This window comes from Streptopelia decaocto (genome assembly GCF_964273445.1).
Source record: "Streptopelia decaocto genome assembly, chromosome: 16".
Taxonomy (NCBI): domain Eukaryota; kingdom Metazoa; phylum Chordata; class Aves; order Columbiformes; family Columbidae; genus Streptopelia; species Streptopelia decaocto.
In genome coordinates, this window is record NC_138671.1 from 883,096 (window position 1) to 895,369 (window position 12,274).

General features: G+C 54.7%; 1 protein-coding gene across 3 annotated transcripts in view; it reads left to right on the forward strand.

Annotated features, from left to right (window-relative positions):
* The window catches only part of RPTOR (regulatory associated protein of MTOR complex 1), a 91,806-nt gene that overhangs the window by 29,782 nt on the left and 49,750 nt on the right, over nucleotides 1–12,274 (forward strand). For all 3 annotated transcript variants that reach the window (XM_082066828.1, XM_082066829.1, XM_082066830.1), the window contains 4 exons: nucleotides 2,341–2,441; nucleotides 3,285–3,429; nucleotides 9,654–9,729; nucleotides 9,827–9,928. In XM_082066828.1, coding sequence (XP_081922954.1) covers nucleotides 2,341–2,441; nucleotides 3,285–3,429; nucleotides 9,654–9,729; nucleotides 9,827–9,928 — 424 coding nt within the window. The remainder of the gene's footprint in view (nucleotides 1–2,340; nucleotides 2,442–3,284; nucleotides 3,430–9,653; nucleotides 9,730–9,826; nucleotides 9,929–12,274) is intronic.

Genomic DNA, 12,274 nt, shown 5'->3' on the forward strand with positions numbered 1-12,274 from the left:
AATACCTTTGGTGCATGCCCTCGGAACTTGGCTAATCAGCCGCCTTCAGGACGGTAAATGGGGCGCAGCGGGTCGGTGCTGTAACGTTGTTGTTTCGCGGTGGGAGCCGGCGGCAGGATCCATCGCCCGGCGCCGGCAGGTGGAGGTTGCGGTGCCGGCGGGCGCGGGCGGGGGCAGGAAGGCTGGGGCTGGCTGGGGAAGGCGCGTGTATTGAAATGGAGTATTTGAGTTCCCGCGTTGGTACAGGGTATCAGGCTCTGGCGTGGGCAGAGCCCGTTGCCAACAGGAGTGGAGATCGTGCTCAAGAGGACGGTTTTCATGGCAACGCTTCTTTTGCATCTTTACACAGAGACACGACAGGATCGAGCACGAGTGTACGAAGCTTTACAGCTCTCTCCAACAAATCATTTAAGAAACTCCAAAGTTTTGTCATTCTCGAGTAGTTTTCCGAGGTTCCCGGAGCGCAGTCACGACACGGCTGGATGGCTCCTGTTGTGTGGGGCTGGGGCCGGTGCTGACCGGCTGAGCAGCTCAGCCCAGGGCACATTTCAGAGCGATCTCCCCACGTTCTGTGCTGCACTCGCTCCCTTTTTTCCCCTGAAAGGCTGAAAAGTCAAGTACACTTATTTTACTTCCCCATACTAAGGTTATTACAGATGTTTGCAGGTAAACACCAGTGCCAAAGCATCTTCTGGAGTCTAAGTATGATATTGCGTATCCCAGTGTTATATATATTGTATTCTGAAAGCAGGGGTAATGCCGGAGCCCATCTGAAGGGAAAACCTGGCATCCTCTGAAGTAAATGCTTCCCCTGTCATTAAAGTGATTCATGGGCCTTTGCTGCATTTCTGACAAGGACATGGATGGTTCCACCTCGCACGAGCTCCTCAGCGACCCCGACTCGTCGCAGTCCTCGCTTCTCACAGGAGGCTGCGCTGGTCGCTCTCGGGACGGCGCCCGTCGGCAGGTGGTGGGAGCAGCGGAGACCTGGAGACGTGGGTTACAGCGGCCCAGCAGCCCGCCCTGGGTCCTCCCGTTGCCCCCCGTCAAACGCGGTTTCTCCGGAGCCGCTCTGCGCCGTCCTGGCTGCCCCGGCTCCCGCTGCGGGTCCCGGCAGAACGTGACGCTGGACGGCAGCGATATCGCTCCTGGAAGCCCGTCCCGGACCTGTGCCGTGCTGGCTCTGCACACATGCGCCCAAACAGAGATGAAAAGAAGCTCTAGATGTTTTTGGTTAAACACAAAAGCGAGGAGCACACCTTGTTCCCCAGGAAAGCAGATGTTCGAGTCACTAGTTGTTTCTGGGGCTGGGCTGCCAGCAGCCGCCGTGGATGCCAGCCTGGCGTGCCTGCCCAGCGCCATCGGTAAGATACGGATCGACCCAGCCTGCGGTTAACAGAAGAGAATTCGGCATGAGCTGTGCGCAGAACTTCCCATCCGGTGTAAGGATTCGAACCCTGCTGTGAAACACCCTTTCTCTATTTCCACTGCAAACTGGCTTTGGTGATGGAGTGACTGGAGCTCGGCGCTGGGCCTGCGAGGGGTCGCAGCGCGGGGCACGTGGGTTCCAGGCAACGCGGCTCTGGGTCTGAAGCGCCGCCGCGTTGCTGCGCAGCTGTTCTGCAGTGCAGATATTGCTGTGGGGTCTCTCGGGAGCAGTGGGGTGGCCTCGTGTCCCCTCCGCCCGCCCGGGGTCCCCACAAACGCCGCTCGCACGTGCGCATCACAACACACAGGAACTTTTCATAAGATGTTAATTCCTCGCTGGTTTAGAAACTGTATTTGTACAAGAGAATATGGTTATCTGACCCTGCCTGGAAATAGTACTGCGAGATATCAGAAGGATAAGTTGCCACAGAGCGTCGTGTCGTTTGTCTTGACATTTATACCATTTGGCCGCTCGTTGTACAAGACGTGCCCCATGTGACTTTCTCATGGTAAAGATCCATGCAATAAAAACAAATGGTATTTATTCTTAAACATTTCAGCAGGAAGCGAGCAGGGGATGAAGTGAAGCAGGGTGGCACTTTTGAAGGAAAAGACATTTCCATTGCACCTCAGAAATCAACATCTCTGGCACCTTCCCAGATGTTTTCCTGTAGCTCAGCTACCCGTGAACAATTCCTTGTTTATTGTCCTTTATCTGACAATTCATCTCACAAGCAAATTTGAGCATAATGGATCTTGCATAAGGAAAGCGTGTCTAGCAACATTAATTCTCGGTTAACAAATAAGGTTCTGGAAGTTTGGTCTTTTGTGAGCCTTGACTGAGCGGGGGGGTGTATTTCAAAAGATACGGTTTTGAGAGGAAATGTACTTGTTTCTTTTCGCCACCTGTAGGATTCCCGGGCGCCTGAATGACAGGAGGACGCCCCTGGGCGAGCTGAACTGGATCTTCACGGCCATCACGGACACCATCGCCTGGAACGTGCTGCCCAGAGGTGGGAGCTGCCGGGAGGGGGTTCGGCACAGCGCGCACGGCTTGTTCAGGGAGGGGGGTGGGGGGAGAAGTGGGACCCTGGAGTAGGGAGAAAATGAAAGCCTGATCCTGGCAGAACAGAGCAGGCTGGGTCTTAAGACTAGGTGAATTTTTGAAATGTGCTCTTTTTACCAGAAGCATTTAAACAACCTGAACGTTAGAAACCTGAAAGGGTTTTTCTGGTGCTTTAGCTCGAATAATTTCATTTCTTACTGTATTTGCAAAGAGCAACCTTGCTGGTAGGACAGCGTGTTTCCCGCAGCTCCATCCCAGCTCTGAATTAGCGCTGGAGCCGGGCTGCCCGGGCCCGGCAGCGGTTCCCAGCTGTGCCCTCTGATGCTCGGTACGGCACAAACTCCTCTTTGCCTCTCTAGACAACAGCACATTCGCTGCCTTTTAGGGTTCACTTTGGCTTCTCACAAGCACATCAAACTACCAGCTCACAGGTGTGTGGCTCTCGATTAAATAGTACACACAGGTCCTTTTCACCTCAGTCATTTCCAAAAGCTTAGGGAGGCCGAGTTTAATTGAAACACCAACAAGAGCATTTTATCCAGAAAAGGCAAAAACCAACCAGAGGTGGAAAGTATTTAGTGCTGTTAATGGAGAGTAAATGTGATGTTTTAAGGGAACTCGGAGGGCAGATATCCATTTAATAGCTGTCACGTCACTGCAAAACTGTTGTAGATTCCTTGTTACCGAAATAAAATATGAACCTATTTTAGTGTTTTAAGTGGTTTTGCCCATTACCTGAAGTGCTCGAGCCGCCACACCGCGCCTCTGGTAACCCGCGCGTCTCTTGCAGACCTTTTCCAGAAGCTGTTCAGGCAGGACCTGCTGGTGGCCAGTTTGTTCCGCAACTTCCTCCTGGCCGAGAGGATCATGAGGTCGTACAACTGCACCCCGGTCAGCAGCCCCCGCCTGCCGCCCACCTACATGCACGCCATGTGGTGAGTCCTGCGCGCAGCCCGGGCGCCACAGCCGAGACGGCTCCGGGTGCGTTTCCTCCCTGCGCACGCAGAGTTAGAGCGTAAATCTGAAACACAGAGGCTTCAGTTCAGCCGTGTAATCTTGCACTCCAGATAGAAAAGCAGTTGGGCATCTGCTGCCTTCGTTGTCAGCGGGTAAAGCCCATGTCCTGTGGCTGTGGGGGGGGGAGAGCCGAGGCCCCAGGGAAAATCCTCAGCTTGCGTTGTTGAAGTAGAAGAAATGTTTTGCTGTAGAGTTCATCTGCTTTTACTGTTGCTTTTAAGGTGATTAATGGAAATGGAGGTGGCTCAGTTATCGAAAAGCTCTCAGACATGGTTTTACACTATCAAACCAATGTCCCGTGGATAATAATAATAAAAATAATCATAAAAGTAATAACAAAAATACTTGCTTTCAGATTTTTCATACAGTGTGATTAAGAATAGATCAGTACAAAATTTGGCAGAGTAGGAGCTGGTACAGTCAGGCTCATGTAGATCCTGGAGGGGAAATGAGAGCTGGGTGACTCGCTGGAAGGGCCGTAAACCGACAGCCGTGCGGGCTTGATCTGCGTTTGCCAAATGCCTTTGGTGAGCGGGGTTTGGGCGATGGGGCGGCCCCGCCGAGCGCCGTGCGTGGGACGCGGCCCCGCCGAGCGCCCTGCGTGGGACGCGACACCCCACGCTCTCAGCAGCTTCGGAGCAGAGCGGTTGGGTGAGTTGTTTTGCCGTTACGGCACGTGAGGGACAGGGACGTCTGTACGTGAAGGGTCGAAACGCCCCCGCGTAGCCGAGGTGCCTCTCGGCTGCTGTTGTGGCAAGAGGCGGCAGAGCCGGGGCCGTGGGCCTGCGGCTGCAGTGGAACACGATTTTGTGGAAATGGTGAAGTTAAACCAGTAAATTTCTTGAGTTATTTATAGCTTGCTTATTGCCAGCAAATTAAAAATCTCTATTTCCGGTTCCTTACGGGATGATAGTTCATTCTCACCGCCGGTGTGTTACTGGCCTGTATTTCTGGTTTCCCCTGGGCCTGTGGCTGGGAGCGGCTGTTGCCATCCCCGTGCTGAACCGCGGAACCCGAGCGGGGAGCCGTGGGGCCTGTTCTGCGTCATAGTCCTGCTGGGCAGCACGGTGGGGTCTAGAAACACCTTCTCTTCTTTCCTTGTGGGTAGTTCTGGTGCGAAGTGGTGCTGGAAATACCTTTGCGAAGGTATGTGACAGGTATGTGACAGGACAGGACAATGGCCCCGTTGCTGCTCTTTAGGCTTTACCAGGTGAAATTCCTCCAAGAAGGTCCCCCACAGAATCCCAAACGCTGACACAGTAGACGGCAAGTGAGCACAGAGTCCCTTGACACACTTTATTCAGCGTCCTCCAAAAAATGTGCAGTTTGAGGCAAATCTGGCAAAGGGGAAAATTCCACTTTCATCAGAGGCGGCTCAGTTCATTATTATGAACTTTTAGTGAGGACAGATTTAGAAACTAATTTAGGACTCGCTTAAATATTTTCTAAAAATAATCACCTGCGTTTACCTGTCATTCAGGAATTTTCTATTGGATGCCTGGTCTGAAGCCTCCAAACCCATTTACTGTGCAGCCGCAGCGGGTGATGTGCTGCGGGCAGGAGGTGGCCAGAGGGGCGTGGGGAGGATCGGGAACTTGAGCAGCGCGGTGTGATGGTCACGTTGAACCTGCGGCTGCTGCGGCGCGGGGGGTACAGCAGCTTTCTGCGGGGGGCTGTTCCAATGGCACTTTGCACAGATGTTCATACCCAGCGTGTCCGACAGTGTTGAATTCCGTCTGGCAGTTCGTTTGGGACCCACCGCTTCCCGTTCTGTTGACTCTTCTTTCGAACAGTTGAGGAAAAGGGAAAACTTATTTTTTGAGGGCAGATTTGACCCCCAGTCTGTCAATGTTTCGATTTCCGCTGATTTCCCATCCTAGGAACCGGGCGCTGGGCCTGCCCTGGCTGTGGGCTCTGACATGGCACTTCATTCCTTCCTTGTGTCTTTCTTACTGTTATTGGCTTTTCCCGGTTTACCTGCTCAGGTGTGGCCCTGCTGGGCCCCGGCGGTTTGTGCGGTGCCTCCCACTGCTGTGGTACAGGTGTTGGTACGGGTGTGCAGGTGGACTGTGGTACAGGCGTTGGTGCGGGTGTGCAGGTGGACTGTGGTACAGGCGTTGGTGCGGGTGTGCAGGTGGACTGTGGTACAGGCGTTGGTACGGGTGTGCAGGTGGACTGTGGTACAGGCGTTGGTGCGGGTGTGCAGGTGGACTGTGGTACAGGCGTTGGTGCGGGTGTGCAGGTGGACTGTGGTACAGGCGTTGGTGCGGGTGTGCAGGTGGACTGTGGTACAGGTGTTGGTACGGGTGTGCAGGTGGACTGTGGTACAGGCGTTGGTACGGGTGTGCAGGTGCACTGTGGTACAGGCGTTGGTACGGGTGTGCAGGTGCACTGTGGTACAGGCGTTGGTGCGGGTGTGCAGGTGGACTGTGGTACAGGCGTTGGTGCGGGTGTGCAGGTGGACTGTGGTACAGGCGTTGGTGCGGGTGTGCAGGTGGACTGTGGTACAGGCGTTGGTGCGGGTGTGCAGGTGGACTGTGGTACAGGCGTTGGTGCGGGTGTGCAGGTGGACTGTGGTACAGGCGTTGGTGCGGGTGTGCAGGTGGACTGTGGTACAGGTGTTGGTACGGGTGTGCAGGTGGACTGTGGTACAGGCGTTGGTACGGGTGTGCAGGTGCACTGTGGTACAGGCGTTGGTGCGGGTGTGCAGGTGGACTGTGGTACAGGCGTTGGTGCGGGTGTGCAGGTGGACTGTGGTACAGGCGTTGGTGCGGGTGTGCAGGTGGACTGTGGTACAGGCGTTGGTGCGGGTGTGCAGGTGGACTGTGGTACAGGCGTTGGTGCGGGTGTGCAGGTGGACTGTGGTACAGGCGTTGGTGCGGGTGTGCAGGTGGACTGTGGTACAGGCGTTGGTGCGGGTGTGCAGGTGGACTGTGGTACAGGCGTTGGTGCGGGTGTGCAGGTGGACTGTGGTACAGGCGTTGGTACGGGTGTGCAGGTGCACTGTGGTACAGGCGTTGGTGCGGGTGTGCAGGTGGACTGTGGTACAGGCGTTGGTGCGGGTGTGCAGGTGGACTGTGGTACAGGCGTTGGTGCGGGTGTGCAGGTGGACTGTGGTACAGGCGTTGGTGCGGGTGTGCAGGTGGACTGTGGTACAGGCGTTGGTACGGGTGTGCAGGTGCACTGTGGTACAGGCGTTGGTGCGGGTGTGCAGGTGGACTGTGGTACAGGCGTTGGTGCGGGTGTGCAGGTGCACTGTGGTACAGGCGTTGGTGCGGGTGTGCAGGTGGACTGTGGTACAGGCGTTGGTGCGGGTGTGCAGGTGCACTGTGGTACAGGCGTTGGTGCGGGTGTGCAGGTGGACTGTGGTACAGGCGTTGGTGCGGGTGTGCAGGTGGACTGTGGTACAGGCGTTGGTACGGGTGTGCAGGCGCGCTGGCTGTGCGCTCAGCCCGCAGAGCCGTGCGTGTGCTGCGCAGGAGCCGTGATGTCCTGTCAGCATCCCCAGCTCTGCCCGGATGGATTAGGCATTTTATATTGCTGCTCTCGGCAACAACTTATATTCACGGCCTTCAAAAAGACCCAGTAATGTGTTTGGAAATATTTCCTAACATAGGTCATATATTAAAAATGAAGTACCTTAATTATGCTTTGGAAGAGCTATGATTTGTCCATAATAGAAATACTGCAGTAGTGTATACACCGACCATGAAATTCTACTTGAAAGAAAGTCAGAACATACTGCAAATAAAACAAGCTGGAAATTCCAGCTGAAAAGAAACCCATAATATAGCAACACAATGACAGTCTGGAGGGCACGTGGATGGGGACTGGCCCACCTTTCCCGTTCCCTTTGGCACATTAAACCAGTCAATCACTGCTCCTGCTCCCCACCAGCAGCCGCTGTTTTCCCCATGACTGTAACAGGTATTTTCCCCTCCTGCTCCGTTCGCACGCTCCGCGCTGTTGGTCCTTCGCCATTCCTCTGTGGCTTGTTTTCGATCTTTTAATTAGTGTGTTGCCCGTTTAGTGCCTCATCTATCAGCAGCACAGCGGGGCGGGTGTGGGGCAGCTCAGGAATGAGTCTCCCAGGTGTGTGGTTGGAAAGGGGGAGGCGTGGGGAGGTTTGGGGAGGTGTGGGGAGGTGTGAGGAGGTTTGGGGAGGTTTGGGGAGGTGTGAGGAGGTTTGGGGAGGTGTGGGGAGGTGTGGGGAGGTGTGGAGAGGTGTGGAGAGGTGTGGTGAGGTGTGATGAGGTTTGGGGAGGTGTGGGGAGGTGTGGGGAGGTGTGGGGGGGTTGCTGAGGTGTGGTGAGGTTTGGGGAGGTGTAGAGAGGTGTGGTGAGGTTTGGGGAGGTGTGGAGAGGTGTGGAGAGGTGTGGAGAGGTGTGGTGAGGTTTGGGGAGGTGTGGAGAGGTGTGGTGAGGTTTGGGGAGGTGTGGAGAGGTGTGGAGAGGTGTGGAGAGGTGTGGGGAGGTGTGGGGAGGTGTGGGGAGGTGTGGTGAGGTGTGGTGAGGTGTGGTGAGGTTTGGGGAGGTGTGGTGAGGTTTGCCGAGGTGTAGAGAGGTGTGGTGAGGTTTGGGGGGTGTGGGGGTGTGCCTCGGGGCACAGCCGCGTTGTGGCTGCTGGGCAGGTTGGTTTGAACCCATCGTCTCTCGCACGCAGCCGATGGGAACCGGCAGCTCTGGATTGTGAGGAGAAGCAGCGTTGAGATTTCATGGTGGTGGTTACTCTTTTAAGAGATGGAGCGACATGGGCTGTGTGGTTACATTGATATTTAATGGCCTGTTTTTAGAAGCATAAAGAGAGATTTTGTTTTAGTATACTAAAATATCTTTTTAAATGTTTGTTTGTTCTTTCTGATAACATGTGAAACATTTGAGATTTGACCTTGTGGGGCCCCTTTGGACGTTTCTATAGAGTCTTTGTGCTTGTCGCCTGCAGTGAGGTTGTGGAGCTCGGCGGCTCCGTGTCCACGGGCAGCCCGGGCTCCGATCCCTCATCTCCGAATGTTCTTCTCATGTCGTAAAACTCATCTCAAAGGCACTAACAGCCACATTTTCTAATGCCTGAGAGAAATTCTTTAGGTGGTATCGCCCATCCCTGCAAGAAACCCGAAAGTCAGAAATACTCCTTCTTTGCTCAAAGTAAAATTATCTTTGTATCCGTACTAATTGACTTTGCCTCAACCAAGAACAGATCTCTCTCATCAGCTCTGTGTAAACATTTTGTCTCCAACACGGGTCTTTATTGGGCACATGGGAAGCATTTGTTGCCTGTGCTTCGATTATCTCTTGATTACCTCTTAATTCTATTGGCAGCGGATTGTCCAGGGGCGGGTGGGGGCTGGGAACAGCGGGACAGGGCGCGGGGCAGCTCGGACAAGCTGCAGCGCTTGGATCACGGAGAAGCACAAGCGCCCTGCCGTTTATTTGTCCGTCTAATTGGAGAGGCTGGTTCAGGTTGAGAACAGCTGCCAGTTGTGCTAATGGGATGGATTGTGCTCAGCAGTTGTTCTAACGGAAGGCTTGTTTGACTCAAAACAAGGTGATTTAAGAACTTATTAGAGCAGGTAACTAAAATACGCTGTATTGATTATCACCTATGGCCTTACGTCTGCCAGTGTTCCTGGGAGAAGAAACATTGCTTAACATATCGATGTGAGCACGTGGTGGCCACAAGGCATGGAAGAGCAGCTGCGTCTGGAGAGTCAATTAGTGTCTGCTGAAAGAGGAGTGCAGAAATTCATCTGCTGAAATGGGATGTCCGTGGATAGACAGGGATAATGATTCCTGGGGTTAAAAGTACCTACTTCACTCTTTTAGGGGCGTTTTAGGAACTTCAGAGACCAAATGCCCGTGTTTCAGTTGGGTCCTCGTTCAGGCTGTGAGTGGTTCAGAGCGACTGTCAGCGTCTGAATCAGCCACAACAGGTGCCTTGGCCACTGCCTGTAGTTTATGTGCCGTTATGCCTGTAACACTGAAATATTGTAGGTAGCAATAGTTTAGCCGTCAAATGGTACAGTAGGTAAGTGTAACAGTCAGACAACACTGCTTTGTCCAGTTATTTGTGTGATCAGAATTTAAATTTACCTTGATGTGACTTACGGGTAACTTGTCATGACTTCTTTCCCCTTTTTCCCTAGGCAAGCGTGGGACCTGGCGGTGGATATTTGCCTTTCCCAGTTACCTACAATTATCGAGGAAGGAACGGCCTTTAGGGTAAGTTGGATAGAAACTGCAAGTCTAGAGGTGCCCAAACTAGTTACTGTCTTTGTTGTGTCGTTGACCGCCCCGTGTCGTGTTGTCGCTCCCCCAGCACAGCCCGTTCTTCGCGGAGCAGCTGACGGCGTTCCAGGTCTGGCTGACCATGGGCGTGGAGAACCGCAACCCCCCGGAGCAGCTGCCCATCGTGCTGCAGGTGAGAGCCGCGCCGTGCCCCCCGCTGTGCCCCCCCCGCTGTGCCCCCCCCGCTGTGCCCCCCCCGCTGTGCCCCCCCCGCGCTGCCCCCCGCGCTGCCCCCCGCGCTGTGCCCCCCCCGCTGCCCCCGCGCTGCGCCCCCCGCGCTGCGCCCCCCACGCTGCCCCCCGCGCTGTGCCCCCCGCGCCATGGCCCCCGCGCTGCCCCCCGTGCTGCCGCCCGCCAGCTGGCCCGGGGACGCCGGTCACCCTGGGGATTCGATCCAGCTCGTCCTGCGTTTCCCAGGCCTGTGCAGACGAAGACAAAGAGCTTCTCTTCCCCCATGGCTCCTCTGTCCTCTGAGCAAAGCTTCCCTCTCTCGTCCTTTTGCAGCTGCACCAGGATCAGGCTCTGCTGCCTCCTCTTTTGCTCTGGAGTAGCAGCGTTTTCACAGAGTAGCAGATCTTTGGTGTTTTCTCCTTTAGCATCTTCTCTTATCTGCCAGCTCTGTCAGGCAGACACTTTGTCTTCTCTCTGCCTTCAGAAATTGGGCATTACTGCAGTGGAATAGTTTGGAAATGGCTTCTTTTTCTGTCTGGTACAGCCTGGGAAGTGTTCCCTTAAATGTGATGCTGAAATTTTGCTGCAAGAACATAGAAACAGGTCTCTGAAGACCATGCCTGGAAGGAGTGTAGAGTTCCAGCAGACATCTGCTTAGACTAGGCAAAGTTCATATGTTTAAAGGAGAAGTAAATCCAGGAGAAACATAACACTTCGTTTCCAGTTCTGGTTTGTGGCACAGTGCGTATTTCAGTTGCCATCTGCTCTTGCCCTCTCCTCCCCAGGAGTCTGCATCCCCAGAATCAGAAACCCTTGTCGAGGTAGCCGTGGTCTCCACCAGGCAGCAGAATTTAGTCTTTCTGTTTAAAGGAACGTGGTTCCGGTCACTTATACAAGGACGTGTGATTTCTTTCACGGAATGTGAGCAGGCTCACCTTCCCTGTTAGCCACCGCTTGGTGTGGGACTGACAGCACCATCAATCTTCCTAAGACCAAATCTTCATTTCCCTGAGACTCCCAGGCCTTGAGACATGAGTTGATGAACAGACGCAGGTTTGTCTCTGTCAGGCTCCCGCTCCAGCGCCACGTCGCTGCTTCCCGCTGGATTCCTTGGCAGCAGAACACTCTGCAGCAGTGTCACCTTGCAGTGGAAGGGAGAGGTCACCTGGCAGAGGAACCTGCTTTCCCTCCTGGAGCAAAAATGAGCTAGGACAATGTAATTATTCTTATACCTGAAGCACATTAGTTGTATAGCGGAGTAAGATTGCTTGTGAACAGGTTTGAGGTACTTGGAGTCAGAGGCCGGCTGATTAAGGGAGGGAAGGCAGCGCATTTCGGGTGCCTTTGAGTGTCTTTTTGCGGTGACTCCTTGGGAGCTTGGACGAGGCTGCTGTGCCTGGCAAAGGCTGGTTCTGTTTTCCCATTTGGGACGTGTCCCTGGTGAAAGAAGGTGTTTGAGCGGCAGGGCCACGACGCCAGCTGTGCAGTGCGTGGCTTTGTCAAGGCCAGAGCAATGGTCTGGTGTAAATGGCCTTTGATTGATGCTGAGAAGCCACTTCCATGTGGAAGTGTCGCTGTGCATGGGGCGGGTCAGGCAGAGGTGGCTCCCGGTGCCCAGAGCAGCCGCAGCAGCCGCTCGGTCCCGGTGCCCAGAGCAGTTCCACACCAGCCCGCAGCAGCCGCTCGGTCCCGGTGCCCAGAGCAGTTCCACACCAGCCCGGAGCAGCCGCAGCAGCCGCTCGGTCCCGGTGCCCAGAGCAGTTCCACAGCAGCCCGGAGCAGCCGCAGCAGCCGCTCGGTCCGGTGCAGGTGCCTCCTGCCCTGGGCCGCCCAGCCCATGGCCACGAGCAGCACGTCCTGCTGCCGGCCCCTGGCTCCAGTTCTCAGGCGGTTCCTGCTGAGACACGGGCTGTTACTCCTCTATTCTCCTCTGGTGTCCCGGCTCATCCCTGTGTTGCCTGCGTGGCAGTGGTATCTCCCCTGGCTGCTGGGCGGCGCGGTGCCGTGTGTGCCCCGCACAGGGCTGCAGTGCCAGCCAATCGCTCCAAGTTCCTAAATGGTGCGGAGACCCCCCACACCCTCATCCAAGTCTCTAGAGTTCATGTCAGTTTTGGTTTCAGGTTATTGTGCAAAGCGGATTGGAAGTGGGAATAGAAAAGCTGAGGGAGACTTGACAGCCTTTTTTTGGTTTTGAAAATAGCGAAACAGAGCTTTTAAAATAAGATACGATTTGGTTAAAGGTCCTTGTGGGATGCTAGCCGTGTTGAGATGTGGATTTACATCTTTACCTGGAAATCCTTTTCGATGA